This window comes from Stegodyphus dumicola, chromosome 3 (genome assembly GCF_044657685.1).
Source record: "Stegodyphus dumicola isolate Sdum_Otavi_A_Nest chromosome 3, ASM4465768v1".
Lineage (NCBI taxonomy): Eukaryota > Metazoa > Arthropoda > Arachnida > Araneae > Eresidae > Stegodyphus > Stegodyphus dumicola.
In genome coordinates, this window is record NC_140770.1 from 152,208,923 (window position 1) to 152,234,140 (window position 25,218).

The 25,218-nt window shown below is 32.2% G+C and overlaps 1 protein-coding gene and 1 long non-coding RNA gene across 5 annotated transcripts in view; both read left to right on the top strand.

The window, feature by feature from the left end:
* Positions 1-10,000: 10,000 nt before the first annotated feature.
* Positions 10,001-25,218, top strand: part of LOC118203146 (protogenin-like) — a 255,985-nt gene continuing 240,767 nt past the window's right edge. Inside the window, exon 1 of one of the 2 annotated variants that reach the window (XM_085813493.1) lies at positions 10,001-10,328. In XM_085813493.1, coding sequence (XP_085669619.1) covers positions 10,262-10,328 — 67 coding nt within the window. In that variant the 5' untranslated portion in view covers positions 10,001-10,261. The remainder of the gene's footprint in view (positions 10,329-25,218) is intronic. The other variant, XM_085813492.1, reaches the window with a different exon arrangement.
* Positions 10,350-25,218, top strand: part of LOC146998135 (uncharacterized) — a 59,375-nt gene continuing 44,506 nt past the window's right edge. The window contains exon 1 of one of the 3 annotated variants that reach the window (XR_015040311.1): positions 10,350-10,929. This is a non-coding gene — a long non-coding RNA (uncharacterized LOC146998135). The other 2 variants (XR_015040310.1, XR_015040312.1) reach the window with 2 other exon arrangements.

Consider the following 25,218-nt stretch of genomic DNA (forward strand, 5'->3'; position numbering starts at 1 on the left):
ATGTATGCTTAAGTTTTGGTTCCCCTCTGGAGGATAGCTTTCAAGTTGTACAGACATTAGGTATTTTTTGGAAGCAGGAGACTTGCCCCGCCCGAAATTGAACCACGGACCTCTCGAATTCTATACAGGAAGTCAGGCCCGTGAAGTCCACTAGAATTCGCGGAAATTCTAGTTTCAGGAAGTGAGCCACATGCCAAATTTTGTCGTATACCCACATAGCACAAAAACATCCTTGGGATATCCCGAGGATGTTGACCGCGGGATATGCGCACATCCTCAGGACATCCCGGAATATCCCGCGAACCTCCTAAACATCTCCTCCCGAGTGCTTAATGTCACATCCCGGGATATCCTCAGGACATCCTAACTAAGTCCCATTGACAGCGTGCGGGATGTTATTAGGATATGAACTCCTACTTACTACATCCTCAGGACATCCCGGAATATCCCACTAACCTCCTAAACACATCCCATTATATCCTAAAAACATCCTATCTATGTCCCATCGACAGCGTATGGGATGTTATTAGGATTTAAAGTACTACTTACTACATCCTCAGGACATCCCGTAATAACCCAGTTTCCTCCTAAACTCATCCTCCTTAGTGCTTAATGTCACATCCCAGTATATCCTTAGGACATCCTATCTAGGTCCCACCGATAGCGTATGGGATGTTATCAGGATTTGAAATACTAGTTACAATATCCCTTTAACCTCTTAAATACATACTCTCAACTGCTTAATGTTACATCCCAGTATATCTCCAGAAATCTTCTTTATATTCCAGTGAAAGTGTGTGAAGGTGTTGTGACAACCTGAAACTTGCTTATTTTCCACAGACAGTCTCAGGTCCTCAATCTGTGGTTACTATGGAAAAATAAGAAATGTTAAGAATATTTATACAATTTATTTTCTAATTTGAATTTGAATTTATTTAATAATTTCTAAATATATCTAAAACTGAGCAAGAGACTTGAAATGAATTATTAATACAAAATATTATAAGAGAAACTTTTGCTTTAAAATATTAAAAATCTTTCGATCATTTTTAACCATTCAATAGCCCAAAACTGAATTCTTCGATATATTCATAATTAAATTAATACAAATTCAGTTCTGACTTCAGTTAATTTGTATTCAAAATTCAATAATAAAATTAAGCATTTAATAACCTTTTAGTAGTGGACCAGATGTGTGTAAATTTTGAAATTCTGAACTTAAGTCGGTTACGTTGATTGAATCATTATTCATGGCTACAGAATGATTAAACAGTTCATGAGTTCGTCTTGCTATTTGCTGTAATGGAGCGGATTTTCTAATCAATTTTTTATAGAAGATATATAGCTTTCAAATTTAAATGCACTGTAATTATCTAACGGCCCAAACATTTTTACATCTTCGCAAATATGCAGTAGGCCGCGAACATTATGAGCAATATACTGTTTTTTATAATAAAGCCCAAAATTTACTACGAAGAGTTTTAATAGAGACTGTGCGTATTCATCAATTGCCGTCTGATTCTGTATTTTGCATAAGAGTCTAATCGAAATATGAAGTAGTAAAAAATGATCATGTAGCTTTTTGTTAAATTAAAAAAAAAGTAATAATAATAGTGTACAGTAAAAAATTGACGGTATTCTGTAGCTTTCCAGTGTTTCAATTCTTTTAGAGTTGGTTCCTTGGTTTTCTTGCAAATTCAATTGGTACATAAGGCTTTAAAAACTGGTCATTTAAAAAAAAATTAGTTCAACATTTTTATGTGGTAATCGTGCTTGTAAGGTGCCTCCGCCTATCCTAATAGTAATCATTTTTTGTACTACTCCTAAGCACACAAGGAACATAAAGTCTAACGGAATATTTATTAGTCCTATATTTGGAATATTCCTTAAAATGGGATAATCGTTTTGGCAATCGTCATCAGTCAGTTCTTCTTGAGACATAAAAGTTCATATTTCGAATCACAGTTTGAAATGGAACTTAAAGAATATTTGCTAGCGCGAAAATTCGACACAGTCCTTCTTCATAATTAAATACTACTTCATCTTCTGACGAATCCGATAATATACGTTGATTTATTCTGCTGTAAATCCGTCTTTTAGATATCTGAGATAATTTTTTTTTTTAGTTCTGATCATTTTTGTAGAATAAAGGAAACATTTAGAAACTTACTTTTCACACTCTGTCAATGTAACGCTTGCAAGCGTCAGCAAGTCAGTTCGTAACTGAAAGAGAATTTGGAACGACGGCTATTAACGTTTAGCAGAATAGCTGAATTCTGGAAATCAGAAAGTAAGTACGTGTACTTTCCACTTTGTGGGATTCTTCAAGGATATCACTATTACGGAACAATTAAAACCGTTGGGGCGTTCTGCGTCCTTTGTTGTGAAGGGATGTGAAGGGATGTTTCCCTTGTAGGGGGATACAAAAGAAGGGAAGGTCTGACACATAAATCTGCCACGTTAACAAAAGAGAAATCTTCTTGGGGCATCGGCTACAGAAAAAGTGCTCAGAGGTGTTACATTCTGAGCGGAGCTCGGTTTCTCAAAAGCAAAGAAAATTAGAGAAGCAGTTTTACGAATAATGATAATGATGATCAAAACTTTAAGATTTTCAACTTCAATTGTTATTTATAGTATAAAATAAAGTAATAAAACTGCTGAGTTTAAAGAACGCGTTTAATTTAAAAATTAAATCATTTTAATTTAAAGTTTGAACATCTATTTAATCCGTTATCTAATTTTGAGTTTTCATAACAACATTTAACTTTGTGTTATATACCTTGAAGAAACGTGTTTACTGCATTTTCTGGATGTTACAAATAAATTAATAAAGCAGCAATTATTGTTAAATTATGAGGAGTCATGTAGCATTTTCGGCATAACGTATGACTGCAGAGCGCTGGTATATTTTTTTCGCGCTTTGTTTAGCAAAGACCGAATATTTGTATGGTTAAAGAGGTAGCAAAGTGAGGTTTGAGGAGAGTAAGAACTTAATGTTAGTTCTTCCCATTCTCAAACCTTATTTTCCTATTACAGAGAGGTAAAAAATAAGTTACTTCTTACCTCAGTCGCTTTGAAAGACTAATTCTTATTATTAAAGAACTTACCAGAAAATGAACGAAGAAACTGCAATGAATATTTTAGCCCAATAAAATTATTCTTCTGTTTATAAATTCAAATTAAAGCAAGTTAAACCTCGTACAGACTAGTTTTTAACTGCGTCTGTAAACTAAAATTTCGTTTGTTAAAAAAAAAAAAAAAAAAAAAAAAAAAAAAAATATTGTTACTTATGGTGTGCAGAAAAAATGTCACCCGGAGAAAAGGGAAACGGAAAGCATGTCCCTGGAAAATAAGGAACGGAAAAACTTATTACTGCACAGCACTAAACATCATTCATTACTAATATAATAGTGTAACAGATCAAAAAGTATTTTTTTCTTTTGCAGTTTCAAAGTATAGTTATTTCTATGCTAAGAACTATCGATGAATTTAATAGAATACTTTTATAACTTGATATTTCTGATTAGTGCCTCAGAGACGGGTAAGTGATTATAGTGACTGATTGCCGTACAGAAGTACAACATTGACAACAACAAAAATTTGAAAATATTATTACTTAATACTTACAGACAACATATACAAGACGAAAACCAGTGTAAGCATAACAATTAAATTTTCATATGCAGAATAGGTAATCCATAGAATAAGATTTCGATTCTTATAACATGACTTCCGTGTGGTACAAGGTTACTTTAATATTTTCAGATATGAGCTTCCATAAAATGTAAGTACTGAAGATATCTGAGAAACAACATCCTCAGGAGATCTTCATATATCCCGGGACATTACGACTTGAACAGGGCATCCTTAAGATGTTGATTTACGAAGTCCTCAGGATTTCTGAAAATCAACATCCTGAGGAGATCTTCATATATCCCGGGACATTAAGACTTGAATAGGATATCTTCAGGATGTTGACTTAAGAAGTCCTCAGGATATCTGAGAATCAACATCCTCAGGATATCCTAACTGCTTCCCGGGACATTGCGACTTAAATAGGATATCCTGAGGATGTCTTGTGTTATGGGAGTAAGAGAAGAGTCAGTTGGCCAAGGGAAAAATGAGTACTTCCTTTGGGCATTGTAGATTTTATACATCAATTCGTGTTTTAACACTTGGTTATACAATTCATTTATTTACTATATCTCATGATAATGGTTCATTCCAGATATTAAAAAAAAAATAAAAAAAATAAAAAAAATAAAAAAAAAAAAATATCTTTTTATGACTCGCGGACGGAACACAGTTTAGAGATTACTGGTTTAACATATCATTATGAATATCTCAGTGAGGAGCTTCTATTTTCTCCGACATAAGTGAAAATCAGTTGTTGTTTTAATAAATGGTCTAAGATCTTTTATTTAATCTCCTACATTATAAATCTGTAGTTTTCTTAAGTGTAACAGAATGAATTACTTAAAAATAAGTATTGTTTTATGTAATTAGCATAAAAAATTAAATAAGGTTCTATTCCATTTAATGTATGGACGAAAATTTCTAGCTTTATTTCTTGTGTACACTTTCGCATTAGAAATAAAATTTAATGACAATGAAGAGAATTTGCAGTAATATGTAAATCAAAGTCTTTCTGTGTATTTCTTTTTCTTCAGTTTTCCATCCTGCCTGATTTTAATTTTATTCAAACGGTAACTTTTTTCCCGAACAGTTGTTATTATTGGCGTTGTTTTTATTGCCAGTCTCACTTGTCTGACAATGGTCAACTCAAGCCCACGACATTCATCGTGGCAAGGAGTCAAATGTTTCTGTCGCATGGGAATAATAAAGAGAGACGCCATCCCCGCACTACGCCTAACGTAGTGTTGCCGATCTTTGGTCTCTAAAGCGGGTGTGTTTTGTTTACATCCACAGCATGTTGGCAGCGGTTTGGTGATTCTCCACGATATTTCCACATATTTCGAAAAGCGGGGACACTTACTTCCGCCTGAAAGAAACATTCATTGTTTGGTGGGTAATAGAAGTTTGTATAGTTTAGTGGCACTTCCGCAAAAATAGCTTCTTAGTTATTTTTCAATAACTTGCAACATAAGAATGGAATATCCAGTCCTCACCTCAGTGTTGAGGTATCACCGGAGCCATAGGCTAAACAAATTTATCGAATCAGCAAAAGCTAAAAATATGAATTAATTAATCAGATTTTTGAAATTTAAATCCTAGCAAATTTTGAGGTCCGCTAACTGAAAGATGTGTTGACCTCGCCAACGTCTTTATTTACAATAAGTACAAAGATACAGTGATCAATTGATACATCAATAAAAGATATATAGTACACATACAATATACAAATATCATTAGTCAGAATATGAATAATAATTAGTTACTGATGGAACACAATACAGAATATAAGAATAAACTTATCAAAAGGTACAATCTAAAAAGTTGTTAAACATTTTCAAACCATAATAATTATACGTTATACATAAATTGTGTTTTCATTAGAATACAAGAATTCCACAAGTTTGGAAAATAGATGTCGACCTTTTTCTAATAACAATAGGTCAAAATTCAGAGTTTGTGAAAAAGTTCTTTTCTTTTTCTGTCCAGGCTCGGGCAGTTTAGTATCATATGTAATGCGTCTGCTGTTTCTAGTCCACATATACAGCGACATGGTGGAGTCTTGAGAGTTTAAATCTGTTAAAGTAACAGGGAAAGGCTCCGTGATTCGAGAGAAGTTGGTTAATAAAGAAATCATTGAAGTGTCGTTTCTCGGAGATTCTAGGAAGAATCTTGAAGGTTGATCTGCCAGTTTCTTCTTCTTGCCATCGATGTTGCCACAAAAGAAGAGCTTGTTCTTTAGCTTTACGTACTATATGACTCAGTGGAATTTTGCAATCTATTCGCACTTCAGAAGATATTCCTTTTTTGGCAAGTTCGTCTGCTTTCTCGTTACTTCTGTAGCCGCGATGGCCTCTAATCCAATGTAGTTTGGCTTTAGTATAATAAACGAGCTTTTTAACTTCGATGATTTCTGAGTTTAGGATATCAAACTTTGCCAGTGATTTCAACACTGCTTGGCTATCCGTGTATAGATGGGCTTTATACTTGTGTTCTTTTAGCCATTGTAAAGCTGATTTCATCGCTTGGGTTTCCGCTTGATATACTGAACAATTTGGGTCTAGTTGAAAAGAATATTCAGTTTCTAAGGTGTCATTCCAATATACAAAGAATCCTGCTCCTATGCCAACGTCATTTTTTGATTCATCCGTGAATATTTCATAACTTTTATTAGATGGAAGATGATCGTTCCATTCACAAGTCTTTATCCATGCTGGATGGGTAAACCATTTATGTTTGGGAAAGTCGAGAGCTTCTTTAGAGAAGTTCAGATTTTCAAATGAAAAATCTGACCAGCCTCTTTTGGTTCTTTGAATTGCACTTTCTTGATCCAATTTAATATCTAAAGGTATCAGGCCAGCTAAAATCTTCAAAGCTGAGGTCGGGACAGTTTTGTTCGATTTTGATTATGAATTTATTTTATAAAAATCTAAGCTACTGGACGACAAAAATATAGATTTTAGCAAAATGTTTATGTTATGTGCAACGAATGATAACTACGAATGTACCTTAAGGTACATCTAAAATGTAAAAATATCACGAAAATATGAAGTACTTCAAAGTTCAATTTCCTTATAATTAACTGGTATTTAAGTGTAAAATTAGTATACTTCTTTCGATGCCCTTTACAATGAATTTGCTACTTTTCTTTTATGTTTCAAATATCAAAACGTTTTAAATAAAATATATTTTTCATTCTCCACGTAAGACTGTAATATGCAATTTTGTAAAATTTTTAGGGAAGAGGCATAACAGTTGCTCATTATAAACTCATCATTTTATTTTTATATAATTGAAAAATAACCGCTTTGGGTTTATTCATCTTATGTGAAAAATTAGGTTACCTCCAAATCCTGAAATTCTTCTTATAATTAATAAATTATACAGACAGATATGCTAATAAGTTAACTTTTCCTTCATTTGTAACCGTATACTTGTGTAAATTTTATACAGAAACATTTGGCAATTCAACTAAATCCGTGTGCAGTCAAGGTGATGTGAACTATGTGAACGTGCCAGCTTATTAGGAATTTGAAAATAGGATGATATTAGTGTTATTAACAGGCACATTAATACATTTTACATATTGTTGCATTTTGGATTATCTCGCAATATGTAAATTTCAGGTATTTGTGAATTTAAATAAATTAGTTGTTTTACCTTTTCTTAAAAACCGAAGCAGTGTTGGTATGCAGAGTAAGGAGATTTGAGGACAATGAGGTTAAGTTTAGATATGAAACGGATAGTTGTTATCTGTTATATTATCACAGAACTATTAAACTGGCTAAAATTATTAATAGAGGTCTGGGTAAAATGCTCTGTCAAAATATATTTACTGAAAAATTTAAATTTTATAATGAATATATCTAAAAACGTGTTTTAAGTCAAAGGTTAAAATTATGGACGTTAAAATATTTGTAATTAGGCACATACGTCAAGTTAAGTTGTTTAAAAGGGTAAACCATGCAAGAGCTATCTGCCTAAGGGGAAAGAGGCCTTCGTAGAGGAATTTCGAAGGAAAACTGACTTCTAAATGTGTATTAAAAATAATGCCTGTAATTTTCATTCAATTTGTGCATATTTCTAATGTAAAAAATTCTGATATATGTTAAATTACGGTAAATTAGTTTACTCGAAAAATGTAATGAATGCACAGAAATTAAAGATTTGCACATCCCGAAAACGAAAAATATTAAATATAGTATACCCTTGTAAAAAGAATGTATTTGCTTTTAACAAAATACGTAAATATTTATTAAATTATTTATAAATGCATTTGGAAATGAAGGGTTTATTCATTCATAAACTCCAGTGAATGTTACTAGTTATTAAATATATCTAAATTTATAATGATTATAAATACTATCTAAATATATTAATATTATCTAAATACTTTAACATTTAATTGTAAATATAAATTGAAATTCTGTTGACAAATATATTTATAAAACTATTTAAGCAAGAATTGTTCATACTGGAAGACAATCTATTAAAAAGTGTTGTAAACACAGTCTATGAGATACGTACTTAAGGAAGCAGTAAAGCAGAATTTAAAGAATGTGTATTGTTGAAATTAAGAGTTTAAAAAAAAAAAAAAAAAAAAACTGATAATTATTAAAAGAATAATTTTCTTATATTTTATAATAATCCAATTGCAAGTTTTAAATAATATTAAAAAACACTCATAGAAAGTTCCTGCCTTAGAAGTTAAAGAAGTATTTCAGAATGATGTTGTGTAAATAGAGGATATCCCGATTTTATACATTTACAATGCCATGACGCACAGATTTTATACATTTACAAACATCCATGCCTTCTCCGGAAAGCAATTTTATACATTTACAAACATCCTTTCTTATCTCTGGTTCTTCAGTACGGTAGTCAGAGTCACTAACCGCTATGCCGTTTGGGCGGCCTTCCGAACAGTAATGAGGCTTTTCCTGTTTATGTAGTGTTTACCTTTAAAAAAGGAACGAATGTCGGAGTTTTAGAAACTGAAACTAATCTTTCCCGAGTCTTTTAATTTTTTTAAAGTTTTATTAGTTGACAAACATAGTTATGATTTTTTCATTGGATAATCATGAAACTGAAAATCATAAATTAAAAGCAATCTGAAGTTTTCAGATTGTAGGTTTTTATTAACACCTTTATACATATTGCAGGTTTTTTAAACCCCTTTCTGTTCCACAAACATTTTAAAACCATTAAAAAATCAGAAATACTAAACAGTTGTTTAAATTTAGAGAGCAAAAGCAAAAAATAAGGAGTGCAGTTTTAACTGTGCTAATCAATGAATTTATTTGTTATGATTTCTGTTCGTTCTGTGAGTGCTTATCTACAAAATAAAAAATAACAAACAGCTTAAAATCTGCGGAAAAGTACAAGAAGAAGAAAATGGTGGGGGGGGGGACGAGGAAGATGACGCAAAGTTTACTTATTCCTGTTTGCTCCGCAACTCATAATTTATCTGAAGATCTAAGTAATACTCTTCCTTTATTTTATTTTATATTAATATATATTTTTTTCTAGAAACATCATATGTTTTTCTATTTTCCATTTTTATTTCGTTTAGTGTGGTTTGAAAACGCACAGCAGCTATATATTTATCTGCGTTAACCTTCTAAGAGTTTAAGTCTTAACGCAGCCTAGCGTATGTATATTCATCAACATGGATTATGCTGAACATAATAATTTAATAAAATTTTAACACGTTTTTTAACTAATTATTTCACTATTTTCGAATAAATTATCTTATTCCTTACGTATTAAAAATAATAATTATCATCTTTTACATTAAAATAAAAACACGATTAATAATCTAGCCATAAAATAAGTTTGTACTGAAACGAGTGCCGAAACAAACAAACAAACAAACAAAAAAAAAAAAAAAAAAAAAAAAAAGTAAATAAATAAATAAATAAAAATAAAAATAAAAATAAAAAAAAGAGGGGGGCAGAGATAAACAGTGTTTCTCCTCTACACCAGAACGAAACGATTGTTTTTATTCTTATGAAGGTTGGGGTGAGAAGAAACTTCATGGTATTTATTTATCTAAAATGCATAAAAAACTATCATTTTATGCCCGTTCATCAATGAAAATTTCCTACTAAGCGCGTAATTTCTCGTCTAAATAAAAAAAATTCCCATTGACGAACTAAACATTCGATCGCACACATGTCAATGATCATTGAAATTAGTTACCCATCTCAACCCACGCGCTTTTGTTGTGTAGCATTTAGGCGGGAATGTTGCTCTCTTACGTTTACATCCTCCATTCACGCAGATGTAGTAATCATTGCTCCTCCCTTTACTATCAACTTACAACGTCAGCAGATGGAACAAATAAACTCGCTTAAGTTTTTGAAATTGAAGCATCTATTTAGTGTTAAAGTATCAATCGACTAAAATTCCAACACCAATAAGCTTTAACACTGAGAGATACAAGAAAATAAAGGAAGAATTATTTTCTAGGTACGAGTCGCAATTGTGGGAAGGGCCGGCGCAATAACAAACTACCGTAGAGTGCGTTAAGCGGTCTTCTCATGTCATGTATTCCTACTCGCGTATTTGCACCTCATGTTGAAAGTGGACAAAGTATTTCTATGGAGTTTCTCAGGAGGTTGGATTTATGGCGCCCAGAATATCGTCGCTGTATTGTTTGGTAATAATAGCGTTACTGATTAGCTGCAGAGAAGGTAAGTGTCAAATCTGTGCCCTTACTCTGTTTCCAGAGTTCGTGTAGAAGTACGAATCGCTTGCATCTTCCCGAACGGAAATGTTTTTGGTCGGTCAGCCTATCATGGCTGACCCCCTGCCTCTCCCCCCATTTCATACTGCGGGAAGAGGCTCATCACCCGCTTGGAATGTCCATCACTGTCCAGATCCCTGACATCTTAACCTTGTCAATTTGTGATAGCTAACGCGATGTGGTTAATGCTTCAGAAATGGTTATCTTTACTAGAAGTGATAGTTTGCGCATGGGCTTATGACGTCGGAGTCCCCAACCCAGCGCATCACGGAGCGGTCGCAATGTTTAGTTCCTTCTTTTTTGGCGAACGATCGTTCTTGAACCCATCCACTTTGCAAGGGCTAATTTTTCCGAGGTTTATGCTCATTTAAAGGGGCCTTAAATATCCGCCGTGATTTAAAGTGTTTTTTTAGTGTGCCAAACTGAATGAGATCCGTAGTTAGGCTTCGCTAGTGTGTATGTTGTTATTTTTCCTGCAGTTTAGCTTCGCTTTTTTGTTGTTTGCGATAGGTTTGACACACACACACTGAGCTGTTTCTGTGCTTTGTGTATGTCCTTCTGTTTCGTAATATTTTCTTTCTAGAACCTCAGTACAATGTTTTCCACATTTTATTTAGAGACCTTCTTTTGTATTTTATATGAATTGATGGAATCATGTTTGGTTTATTTATGAAATGTTAATGCCCTGTAATTTATCATTATTATTTTTTATTTGTGCTTATGCTATCTATAGCAACAAATATATTATATAAGGGAGTTTAAATTCTTATTTTTTAAATATTTTGCAATAATTTTATATGTGGGCACAATTTTTGTTTTATTAGTATGTAATAAAATATTTGTATCTTTTCTTTGTTTTTAATGTTAATTATTTGTCGAAAATCTGAAGAAAACAAATCCGTTGGAAAAATAATTGAAAATAATAAATTGGCAAATGTCAGCTGGAACACAAATTATTCTCACCACTTTTGAAAGGATAGGATTGATGGGGAAATAATAGAATGATTAAATATCTTTGAACAGTAAACAAAAATTGATAATTTGAGTGCATTTATATTTTTAATGAAGTGTGTATATATATAATTTAATAATTATTTGAAATCATTAACTGAGATTATGAAAACCTAATTTGACAGAAATAAGTGACACTAAACTTTTAAAAACAATGGGGTGTACGAAAAGCAACATCAGTATGTGTAGTATCTATGCTTGAAAATTTAAAAGAAGGTCAAAATAATTGTATCTAGTAAGCACTGGACCATGTTACTTATGAGTACCTAAATTTATGTGCAGGTAATTAATTATTTTTGCAACAAATACCGATGGTTGTGAAAACTATAGATTATGAAAAACTGTATATAAGATTAAATCTAAATAATTTTTAAACATTATTTGAAATTTCTTGTTAGATTTCCTTCAAAATGTTTTATTTATGTATTTATTTTTTTGGCGTGTGTGCATTTAGTTATGCACCCATTATCAGGCTGTGTATGTGAGTTTGAGAAAGTTGTTGCTTTGATGCATTGTTATTCATGTTTTTGTGTTGCTGTGTGTGAGTATAAATTGAATTTGAATAAGCATCATGTATAAAAGCATCAGTGATAATTTTTATTTCTTTATTGTGTACTTGTACCTCTTGCTTCTCGAATTCGTGTAACTTGCTTATTTAAATTACATTATGTGACTAAATTTTTTTCTACATGTGTGTTTCGAGTTTGTAAGTTTTTCTTATTTTGAGCCAGGCTGTGAAAGTTTGTTTTTCCAGTTTTGTTATTGTCAGCCTTTATAAAATTACTTTCTAATATTTTTATACATTAAAATGAAAGAATGAAAATTGCATTTTTTAAAAATTCCCTCAGAATGATAATTTTTTGACAAATATAAAAAAAAAAAATTAGCAATATTTTATTTTGCCTGCACAGTAGCAGTTTGTGTGTTTCCAGTAGTAGAAATACTTTTACTACCAGACATTTGAAACATTATAAATCTTCTGTTCCAAACTGTTTGTCTACTTAGCAATAATTGTAACAGATAAAAATTAAGAGCAATTTTGTGTGCAAGTTGCAGAATATTTGGATGTTATTCATTTTGAAGTATATATTTTTATATTATATTTCTCTAATGAATGTGATCAGTAATGCTATAAAGAACATATTTGTCTTGCATTTCCTGTAAAACACCAAGGATAGAAATTCACTTGGATAGTGCAGTAATTAAGAATCTCAGCAGAGCATACTTTGTTACCACATGTGTTTGAAACATTCAGAAATAATAAAAAGGAAACATCTGACAAAGTTTAAATCATACATTCATTCATTTAATAAGCAAATCCCCCCCCCATTTTTTTTTTTTTTTTTAATTTATGTGTTTAATATTTTTGGGACATTTAATTACTGCTGCTTAGTTTTAAACTAAATTTTAGGCAAAATAACTGTAATTTTAATAGTGAAGTCTTAGAAATTGAAATCTAACAAAATCTTGTCCTGTTTTTTTAATTAGTTTTAAAGTAATGGAAAGCATATTTGTATTACATGATTTATTTTTTCAGAAAATAATCCAGTATATTTTAAGTTGGGTTAATTCTGGAAAATCTGATCTGCTGCTGTATTTGTTTTTTTTGGGGAAAGAGGATTTAAATTCCCCAGAAAGCAGTTAATTACACATTTGAAGTTTTTAACCTTTGATTTTACTTGATTCAATTTATTCCAGGTAATCTAGTTATTGTAATATTCCTGAACAATAATTTTGAATTTATCTCTTGTTTCAACTTTGCATATCATTTTTAAATGAGCAGAAGTGGTTGATAAATTTATCTTTCATAGTTTATCTACCTTAGTATGATCAACTAAATTGCATTAATGTATAAGTAAAAAGATAAGTGTTCTTGAAAAATAGCAAGTCTTTGTGCTTTCAATGATTTAGGCAAATGATTATAAACAAATAATATAATGCATATTGAGCAAAGGAAGCTACATGAAATTTTAGGCTATAGCTGTCTGGAAAAAACATTACAGATGGAAGAAACGGAAGGAGGAAGATCTTGCAGCCTGTAAAGATTGAATCCACATAGTTAGCTGTTCCCCCCCCCCACACACACACACCTTACGGAAAACGTGGGAATTGTTGCTGAAGAACTTTCGTTCAACATGGTTAAAAAAATGTCAGTATTTAACTATTAATGTGCAAATACGAAATATGTAAAAAAGTCATTGATAAATACATTTGTATACCTCAGTCTCTTTGAAAAGGATTGTGTGAAAATAATAAAACCTGATATTCTTTGATCTACTATAAGTAAAGTTGTTTTCTAAGGCTCGTACAATAAAGCAGTTTTATGATCGTTGTTTAGCAACAGATTATCTTTTCCGAAAGAATTAAAGGGTCAACGAAAAAAAAAAAAAAAAAAAAAATCCAATGCCCGAAGCACGCGGAGGCGTGAAGAGCTTCTGTTATTTTGGCAGTGTGCCAAAAAGCTCTAATTGGGGGGGAGGGTTATTTCGAAGTATCTTACGAGGCTGATTGAACTTCTAAGGAGGCAATGGAATGGAATAGAAATGAATTATTTTAAATCAGTATGAGGCTGATCCTCGCATTTGAAGTATTTAAAATTTGTTTTCTTTCCTATATCTTATTGTCGATTCTTGTATTAGTAGTTATTCATGAAATTTTTTTTTTTTTAACTCTGGGGTTAATATCGTAAATTCTAAATGATTTTCGATAAATATAATTCGAAATAATTATCGATAAATATAGTTTTTATTAAAAGACAATTTTTTATTGTAGTATTTCTTATTTCTTCCAGTTCTTAGCAGTAGAATAGCCTGTAGTTTCATGACAAAACTTTCCTGTGTTAATCTTGTTTACTATAGGTTTTTTTGCCAAGAGTAAGATAAAAATTGTTCCTTCGTAGTTTAGGATTTCAAAATAATACAGTTTTTCATCACATTTAGATTTGTAAAATTGGAATTTTTTAGCGCTAATTTAATCAAATCATTCATTTCGCCAGAGTTGTGCTAGTAACTATTACTAAATTAAGAGATAAAATTAATTGATGATGAGTCCAAAAATAGTGAGTATTATGAGGAATGTAGCTTAAGGGTTATTAGTAATTTATAGTATAATTTAATAAAAATTACTAGGAATTATAGTTATTTAAATAAAAGCAATGATTTTAACTTAGCTATAAAATTAGGAATTTAAAATTAAATGAGTTAATCTGAAAAACATTATTAATTCTGTTTTGAAAGTTTGTAAATAATAATTTGTATAAATTGGGTTGAAGAAATATATTGCTGTTAAACACATACTTTTTTGTTTGTGAATTGTATAATATATTTGACCTGTACTCAGGTTAGTATACTTGGAAGTATTAGATTTAATGTATGAATATCTCCATTGATGATAGATGTTAGCAGATGAATATAATTTTCACTTTTAACTTTTTGAAAAGTTTTAAAAATGCATAAATAAAACAGTGAATCTCCATTTGGGTAATAAAGCAAAGAACATATCAGTCACTTTTAAAATTAAAATTCTAAAAAGAGTCATTATAGTGCATTGGCTTTCTAACCCACTTTAAAAGAAAGCTGCTTTCATGGACCCCTTGCATTTTTCACTATAACATAGTTATAGTACAAATAATTGCACAGAAATAACATAAAGCTAAAGATTAGACTAAGAATATAAACAAAGATTTGAAGAAAATCTTTATTATATTTATATTTTATTATTTTTTGTATTATTAATTTTACAAATGTAAGCAAGTTTGCAGAAATAAAATTTCAGATTCTATTGGCACAGAAGTCCAATTTTAAAAACGTGGTGCTGCCCTTGAGGTATAGATGCAGTTCTTTTAATGTGAATAATAATTAAGAAAATATTTGGCATAAAACTGCTTAATTTAATTCTTAAGTCATCATGATAAAAAAAGTGTTGGCCTGTTTCTTGATTTCCATCTTAAGTTATTGATTGCATGACAAATGTGCAGGTGCACATTTGGTTCTTGATTCCCAGTGGACCCCTTGATTATCATTCACTCTGTTGTGAGCTCTTGGTGTAATGTTATCATAGTTGTTGTGACTTATCTCATTTGTATGGCAATAAATCATTTTGATTGTAACATCGTTGAATCTGTAGTGTAAGTATTGAGTTTTGCGTTTCGAATGCTGTTGTTATGAAATGTACAGGTGAGGTGAAATAGCTTCTCCCACAAAGCAGTTTTAGGCTTGCCATAAAATGGCAAGATAAGGCAGGGTTGCCACATTTAGCGAGAAATCACCCGTTTGGCGACAAAATTGGTGATATGCCATGGACAGATGGAGAACCTTCTGGAACGAATTCTTACAGGTTTAGCCCAGAATGTTTTTGAACACAAGCCAAAAACTATAGAAACCCTGCTGATATGCAGAGAGTCGGTTAGTGCGAGTCAGTGTGTCTCGAGTTAGTCAATCTGTGCGGAGTCGATCGAGTTGACAGCCGGGCAGCGAGTGCCGAGTGGGTTGTCGAGTGTACCGAAGGAGTCTCGTAGTGTATCACGGTTAGTGCATCGTTGAGAGAGTGTGTTGAGCTCCGGGAATGACTGAACCGAAGAGTCAGGAGCTGTGCTTTGTGTGTTGTCGAGTGCATCACAAGTTGTAGCGTGGAGAGTCTCGAGAGTACGTGGAGTTCTGAGAACGACCAAGCAGAGTCGGAAGCTGTACTCTAATGCTTTGCCTGTCTCCACCATGATAGCCTGATAACCTGGAGGCTGTGTTACTGATCATGTCAGCGTGTTTATAGTAATTCATCGACGACTGTAAAAACATGTTTTGGAGCTGCCCTAACAATACTGGCCAGTAAAGCGTGTTTCAATACTTCATCAAGTAGTATTGTCATTATTCACTCCAAATCCTCATGATACCCATACGAACGTGAAGGAAGAAAATAACATAACACTATGTTACATGTATACGAAGTATCTGAGAAAATAATCTTAACCCAAATGGCTTTCAACCTTTTCACGTCTATGGACTATTTTTCAATTACATTGTGATCGCTGCTTTTTTGTTAATTTTCTTCAGAATGAAGTGAATAATACTGAAAAATACATTACTGATGCACTTTTTTGGTTTTATATGTAGTAGTTAATGTGGAATCCTTAAATTATATATGTCTATGTATAGGTGTAAATGGAGCAAAATATAGAACAAGGTATAAAATATCAAAGATGCATATCTTGAATATACAGTGTTCATTGAAGTAAATATATGTATGTAATATCAATATAAATGGGTTAATTCTGTTTCAAAGCAATTAGAAGTTTTAAGTTACATATATACATGTATATATACATCTATCTACCTTTATCTATCTATATAATGTATATATAACACGAAAAGAAGCATAATAATAGGTTAAAAATTAAAAACAAAATTTTTTAAAATCCATCCTGCGTATATATGTAATTTTAACAAAGGTTTCTTACTTTATCTTATGAAAACAAAGTACTAGAATCTAATTAAATGTTTCACTTCTTAGAAAAATAGAAAATGCAAATATTTGTGAATAAAATGAAAATATCTTAAAAAAATTAAATTTAAATTTACAAATCTATAAGAATTGCAAAATATTGCAGAAATTGCAAAAATTAGCGAATAAACTTATTCGGCACAAGCTCACTAAATGTAAAATAGATTGTACAGTCAGAAAGGTTTCCTTGTCACAGAAATATACTGTTCATCGGGTTTAAAGGTTATTCAGAGTAACATGCGAAGTTCAGTGAGTACCACTACATGTAAGCATTTTCATGGATTTCCTTAAAGCATGTGAATATGAGCCCATTTTTCCTAAAAAATTGTCCATGAAATCATGTGTAGCCAACCCTGCCATATTCAATTAAATAAGCACACAAAATCATTCTTAAGATGATTAAGTAATTTCGTGTTAGATGATACAAAGCTTTTCAAAAACTAGGATTCTTTCTGTTAACAATTGGTGCTAATTAGTGCTGTTCAGCTGAAATTGGATCGGATTATTTGTTTATAGCAGTGCTTTTCAGCTTCGTGATTTACGTGTATATATTGCTCTGGGGAAAATAATAGGGAATTCCTAGACGAAAATAATGAAATGTTAATAAACAAATAAATATAATCATTAAATTCATTTGATAATCATAATTTAATTTGCAATTATAAGGAGATATATGTTATTAATAATCCAAAAACATGCATACAAATATTATTAAACTGTTTAATAATACATAAAACAGCACTTCAAAACTTTTCCAATCCTATGCAATTTGTCTCCATTCTGGTACCATATACATCCTTATCCTTGTATACACTGACTACCAATAAGTATTTGGACACCTGTGATAGAAAAGAAAAGCTAACTTTATTCAAAATCAATAGTTGGTAGAGCCTCCACGAGAGGTAATGACAGCGTGGACCCTCCGGGGCATACTTTCCACAAGTCTTTGTATGACAGCTAGTGGTATTTTCTTCCACTCGGCTTGGAGAAGACATAGAAGTTCCTTCACCGATTTTGCACGGGTAGTGCACCCCTGAATTCGGCGATGCAACTCGTCCCAGAGGTTCTCGATAGGGTTCAGGTCTGGACTCTGGGCAGGCCAGTCCATTTGATGAACTTCATTGGCACCATACCAAGCCTTGGTTAACGTCGAAACATGACAACTGGCATTGTCGTCCTGAAAGTAACAGGGGTCCAACCCGTAAAACTGCCACAACGTAGGAAGCCCATTGTTATCCAAAATAGTGCAGTAGGCATCGGAGTTGAGCTTACCATGAATGGGGACCAAGGGTCCCAACCCATACCAGGAGAAACACCACCAGACCATAATTCCACCTCCGCCGAACTTGACTCTTGGCACAATGCATTCTGGCAGGAGACGTTCTCCAGGTAGACGCCAGACCCAGACCCTGCCATCCGAAAGGTAAAGGGTGAACCTTGATTCGTCACTCCAAAGAACCCGTTTCCACTGATCTACGGTCCAATTTCGATGTGCTTTGCACCACATTAACCGAGCAGTGCAGTTGGAATTTGCGATCAAAGGCTTATGGGCAGCAGCACGACCATGAAAACCAAGCAGATGGGCTTTCTTACGGATGGTATTCCTTGAAACAATACTCCCGGATTCCTGTTGAAACTCCTCGCAGATGAGGGCCATGGGTTGTGTGCGGTTCTTCCGAATTTCTCTGGACAGCACTCGTTGGTCTCTTATCTCCCAGTTTTGTTGGTCTGCCGACTCGGGGCATATTCCGACAATCACCGCTCACCTTCCACTTCTTAATCACATAGGACACCGTGGATTTTGGGTACTTCAGATCGCTAGATATGTCCCTTAAGGCTTGGCCACATTTGTGATACCTGATAATTATACCTTTCTCGAAATCAGAGAGCTCTGAACTGAGAGGCATCTTGCATGCAACTAAAGCCAATGCTGTTTCCTACACGATATATACCGGCGGAGTCCGTGACGTACCTTAGGACCGCAGATATCATCATTTGCATAGGTGTCCAAATACTTATTGGTAGTCAGTGTACATTACTGACTTAAGTGAAGAACGGAGAACTCTGTAGCTCCATACCGATACTGAATGATACCTAAAAACACTTTTCTTTTACAATATATCTGCCCTTTATTTTCCCCTTCATAATTGCCATCATCTGGGGATCTCCCGCCCCATATCCCCTTAAACTAACTACTACACTTTCAGCTCAGTAGTATATTAAGTGCCCACTCCCATACTGCAAAGAGCTTGCATACACTTTCAAATAGCTATACTTTCTTCAGGATTCAGGCCTAGTCCAAGGCCTCCTATAACTGGCATACCTATCACTATGCCAAAGGATGTCAGTATAGCAAATAGTAATAATCATTAACTGAATATTTTAGAAATAATTTAGGGAAGATATGATGGTAAATAAACTTTGGAAATTCAGGAAACTTAAAATATCTCATTTACTGTACAAGGAAGAGTGTAAAATACTGAACTTCTTTTTATTTATATGCACACACAAACACACACATACATATAAAATTTGATGTCAAAGTGCTGACGTTAAACAAATCAAATTCTTGAAAATGAGATATTTTGTTTAATGCATGTTAAAAATATTATTTTGGATTTGCTTATAAATTATTAAAACTTTTTAATAAAGTATCAGATGATATTTATGAAATATTTATTAACACGTGAAAGTATTAATGCCAGTTAGTTAAAAAATAAGTTGAAAAGATTCCAGTTAGAATTAAATCTGTATTGTTTTCAAGATAATAATTAGATCAAATGTTTGTTCAAGAGTTTAGTTGAATAAACAGAGAGTTAAATTGAAATTTTATCAAAATTAACTGTAAAAGTCACTAGTGACTCCCTGAAAAAAAAAAAAAAAAAAAAAAAAAAAAATAGTTTATATTACATTTTCATACTACCCTTAATTTGAAGTAGAAATTTTCAATACAAAAAGGAATAATAGTAATAATAATAGAAAATCTAAATAAAATATTCTGGTTCCTCCTTTGCTGTCCTCCGTGTGCAAAACTAAAATCTTTAGAGTGTTTTTAATTGAGTAGTGCTACTGCTAACCGCAAGGTATTTTTTTAATGTTTCTCAAGCATAACAGGTTTCCTGAACACGTTTATTCTTTCTTGAATTTTTTTTTTTTTTTTTTTTTTTTTTTTAAGTCATGTTTACTTCTGACGCGGCATCCCGTTCCTCGCTCGATGGCGAGAGTGCGACAGAAGTGTGTGGCATTTTGGTTGATAACTGAAAATGATTCTCGGCTTCTAATGTTATGAAAAAAAGGAGGGGAGGAAGTAATTCTTATTCACAAACACTAATATTTTGGCCTTCAACTTGCCAAAGGGCGAATTAGTGCAACTGACATGAATTTGGCACGTGATGGATACTTCAAGTGAACAACTATTTCTTCGTAATTGTGATTGCGGTCGCAGTGAAGGACCTAATTTTGCGATTATAAATTTAGTCCGGAAAATCATGGGCAGTGAACAGAAGTAAAAGAGGGTATTTTTAAGGGAACTCTTGCGTTTAGAAATAGATAGTTAAAAAACATATGCGTAGTCACGAGAACTTATCTTGGAGCTTTAGCTGAAGAAATATTATTCTTTGAAAAAATACTATTCAGTTAAAAAAAAAATCATCCTTTGAAAATTTTATGAAGGAGCATAAAAATAATGGCAGCCGTCTATACTGTCAGAAAATTCTAAATAAATTTAAACAAAACGTTTTTTAATTGACTTATCTTAAGCTTAAATTTAAAATCACTCCTCATATGAAATTAAAATGTTCATTTATTTAATTTTTTAATCTGCCGCAGCTGTTGCATCACCGTGTATTTTCATTCCGCAGATCGACTGCATTTAATGTATTGTTAACTTTTTCAGGATTAGATTCACAGTCTATTTAAGGGCATGCGCGCAAAATCAACTCGAATTTTGTTGATTTTTTTTTTTCATAATCCACTTTTCTTAAATGTCTTCCTTACTTTCACTTAAATGCTTTTAATACACTTTTGTAATAATAGTAACGTGGGAAGGCAATTGCTTAATGTATCGAAGAAATTTATTTATTTATTTATTATTTTTTTATTTTCTGGAAATAAAAGCATTTTCTTTTTATAAATATGTAAACTTTATTGAAAAAAAATTAAATGTCCTCAGCTTTATTATTTGGTTTACAAAAACAGATCATTTCAGATAAGCTATTACTAGTGTTTCTGAATGCATATTGCCTGCCGATATACATGGTTTTTCGCCCTTTTGGCGTGGTGGTAGGGAAATGGACTTCCCGTAACTTTGGTTCTGGTTTCGAAACTCTGAGGAGGCGTGGTTGTTTGTGTGTGCATAGTATTTTTTAATGGCATGGGGCACTTAAAAGAATATCGAGTCGAAAGCCCTATCGAAGAGGTTGGTGGTAAGGAAAGAGGATGGGAGACATTGGATTCGTCCTGCGGAGTATTCTCGACTTGAATTGTGACCCTTACTCACAGGTGTAATTCGTAGACCGCAGAAATGTACCCTGGGCAATGTACTCGTTCATAACTAGATGACCGATGGTTTGGCCGTACGCAACTAATGCTTAACTGATGAACTGTCTCGTCATTGTGGGGGGGGGAGGAATTCGTAGTTTTTTTACATCGGTAGACTAGATGTTTTGAATATGTGAAATTATAGAAAAATCAAAATCGATTTTCGCACATATTATTTTATTTCAAACTTTTTAAGAAACTTAGTATTTGAATGATTTTGAATGTTCGACATGCAGATTTCAAGTAAAGCAAGAAAAGAGTAAAATGAAAAATTGGGAATTTAGTCAAAGTTTTTTTTTTTAAATTCATTATACAGTTTTGTTGGTTATTAGGAGCTTATTTTACAATCTATTTTGATTAAGCATATAGTCTTGTCGCGTGCCGTGGCCTTGTAGAGAACGTCTTCTCAAATAATCGAGTAACCCCTTTTTATGAACATGAAAACTTGAATCTTCATTGAGATAAACAACCGTTCATACGTTAAGGTAAATAGACATAAATAGGGTAAGGAGAAAGAGAAAACGCGCAAAAATATTGCAGATTACATTATATAATCGTTTGCAGGGAAGTTTACAGCATGAGCATAGCGATCCATAGAATAGTTCATAGCAAAGCGAAGTCACAGTCATCAGCAAAAGCTCCACATGTGTTTGCACATTAAGTACCAACTGATAGACAAAGATTTGATAAGAAATAGGAAACTGTGATGCCTGTGTCAATCGGAGGCCGCCACAGCCTTCAATTTATAAGCTTGACAAAAAGAAAGTAAATACTTCCGAAGCTTCGAGAAAAATGAAAAATTTCCCCTGTAGTTGCGAAAATGTGTTTTATTACATCGTCAGCTTGGCGAAAAATTGCCAAATGTCATCGATTTATAGAAATTTTCGCCAAGGTAGAAGAATTTCTGCCTATATTTTATATTTTTGGTTTTACTTGAACTATTATTGCTGTCGTCAGTCTGTACAATTACGTATATTATCCTCATAAATCGTACTATTCTTGCAGTCGTATCGGAGGTTAAAGATCTGCAGCATAACTCGTAAAATAACCATTTAACAGACACATTAAGTGGTTATAAATTAAATAAAACGCGCAATAAACAAACATAAATCCACAAGAAGCAAAAAATAAATAAAAATGGTACACAACATTACTAAATATATAAAATGTAAATATCAACAAACATATTTACCCAGAAATATCTAACATTGTACTTTATAACCATGCGAATTATTTACATAACATTTATGTTTTACTTAATTACAAGTGCTATTTAAAGACAAAATTACTCATAGGTTGCTGATGTGCAGGCATAATTTTCTCTCGTTTTCTTCATAACCGACGCTGTTTCGTTTCCAATTTACTTCTGAGTTACCAGAGGCTTCCGTAAGGCTTGTCTTTGAAACGTGAAGGAGCAGCAGACGCTGCATTAATCTTTATTTAAAAATATCGAAGATGTAATGATTGGAAAGTTTCGGAAAATTTGCCCAAAACCAGTGGATTTTATTACAGATTCAGAATGACCTTTAATTGGAAGATTATTTGTCAATATATCCGATGCTGCAAAGCTTGATAATTAATTTTGTTTTTAAGAGAGTATATGCTCGAACAATTCGTAAAATGACGTCAATATATAATATTAATAATAAAATGGAAACTATACGATATTCAAATTTTGGGGAAAGGGCAAATAAAGGTCGCTTCGAGGTGTATGCAGGCATCCTATGGAAAGTCTGCGCTGAATATTGTAACTCTAGATCGGGGACCCCTTTGAGGTTGATAAAATTTTAAAGGGGCAGTTGGAGGTCGATAGCCGAATATGTACGAACAGTTAATCGGCATAATGAAAATTTAATTGATTTTAAAAAATTCGAATAAAATTTGTAATGAATTATAGATTTACTTACTGTGTTATGTAGTTAGGAAGAAATCATATAACAGGATTGGCCAAGCTCCTTGATAGTCCGAGCCATTTTTCAAAATTTAAAATTTTTCGCCAGCCGCAATTAAAAACGTATTTAATAAAAGGTATGCAAAAAAGGTATTAATTTTTTTACAGAAATTATATTTATTGAAAACATATAAATAAAAGTATAAAATATGTGTATTGAATTTAAATGTTAAAAATTAAACACATTTATTTTACTTCTCTTGATAATTCTTTAAAATTTGGTGAATAATTGGTGACAGCACTTCTCAGTAATTCTTTGAGATGCTGGTTAGTTAATAATGATCGGTGTTTGGATTTCACGAATTTTAAAGTGTAATAAAATGAATCACATAAGTACGTTGTTTCGAATATTGAAATAATTCGACAAGTAGCCTCTTTTAATCCGGGATACTTCGATTCTCGTACAAATTTCGAAAATTCAGTAATCGGCGTCGACTTGTATTTTAATTCTAGAGCTTGATCTTTTTGCATCTCTATTAATTCTAATTCTCCAGATGCTTTTGGGCATAATTATATTGGAAATGGAAAACTCACCTTGAATTATGTTAATTTCAAATGGGTTCAGAAAAAAATCAAGAGACGATTTAAAATATTTCAAGTCTTGAAATCTATTTTGGAATTCCATCAATATCCCTTCTAGTTTACTCGTTGAGTTTTTCTTGTTTAATATTAGAACAATTTTTTTAATTCTAGGAAAATGACAAAATGTTTTATTTTTAATGTTCTTTTGAAAAAGTTATAATTTAGTTTGAAAACTAAATATACACTGGCACGAAGGAACACGAGTAAGTCGAAGGGGAAGAAAATCCAACGAACGGAACTGTTACGCCTATGTTTATGTTCGTTCGCGCAGTTTTCGATGAGTTATATCATTCTTAACTTGGACGGAAATGAAATTTGTTACAACGTTGCACTTAGTCTTTCATATTTGTTGTCAATAATTTAAAAGACATTTTGAAACACATACGGAATGATAATAATTTTTAAAAATATAATAACACAAAAATGAAAAGGGAACTCGAGTGCATTTATCGAGAGCCACAAATAATCCTTCAAAGAGCCGCAGGTTGGCCACTTCTGTCATATAAAATAAATGTGAGGGAAAAGTACACATAAATCATGTAATATATTTTTAAATGAATAATAATTTTTAAAAATATATAAATTTTTTATGTAAACAGTGCAATATAAAAAACACAAATCGCAAGAAAACAAAGAGCCCCCCCCCCAAGATAAAAAAAAAAAAAAAAAAGAAGAAGAAGAAGAAGAAAGCTATAGGTAATATTGTTATATACAAGTCGCTTGTAAAATTAAAAAGATTTTAATTTTCGCTTCCACGATATTGAAAGCTTGAATGTGTCAGCATGGCTCATAGAAACTCTAAAATGCAATATATTTATTTTGATATTATAATGCAAAAAGAATTGGTTGCATTGAACGAAGATATTCTAGTATAGAGTTTCTTAAACTGTGGGTCGCGGGACCTGCAGCAGGGAGTCGCCAAAAATTTTAGCAGTTTTAATATTTCTTTAACTTATAATAATTTTATAATTACCAAATATTTTTACACAATGTATTTAAAAATAGATAAAGATGAGACAGTGCAGACAAAGAAAGAAACGAAAACGTTTCGACGCATTCTTTTTATAATATACAGGGTGTTTCATAGATCATAGGACAAACTTGAAGGGGTGGTGGAGCATACTAAAACATGCATTTTTTTATAGGAATGTAGGGTCTAAAGTGACGGGTTAAAACAGGAACGAAAAAAAAAAAAAAAAAAAAAAAAAAAAAAAAAAAAAAAGAAAATGACACGAGAGGAAAATATGTTTATGCACAA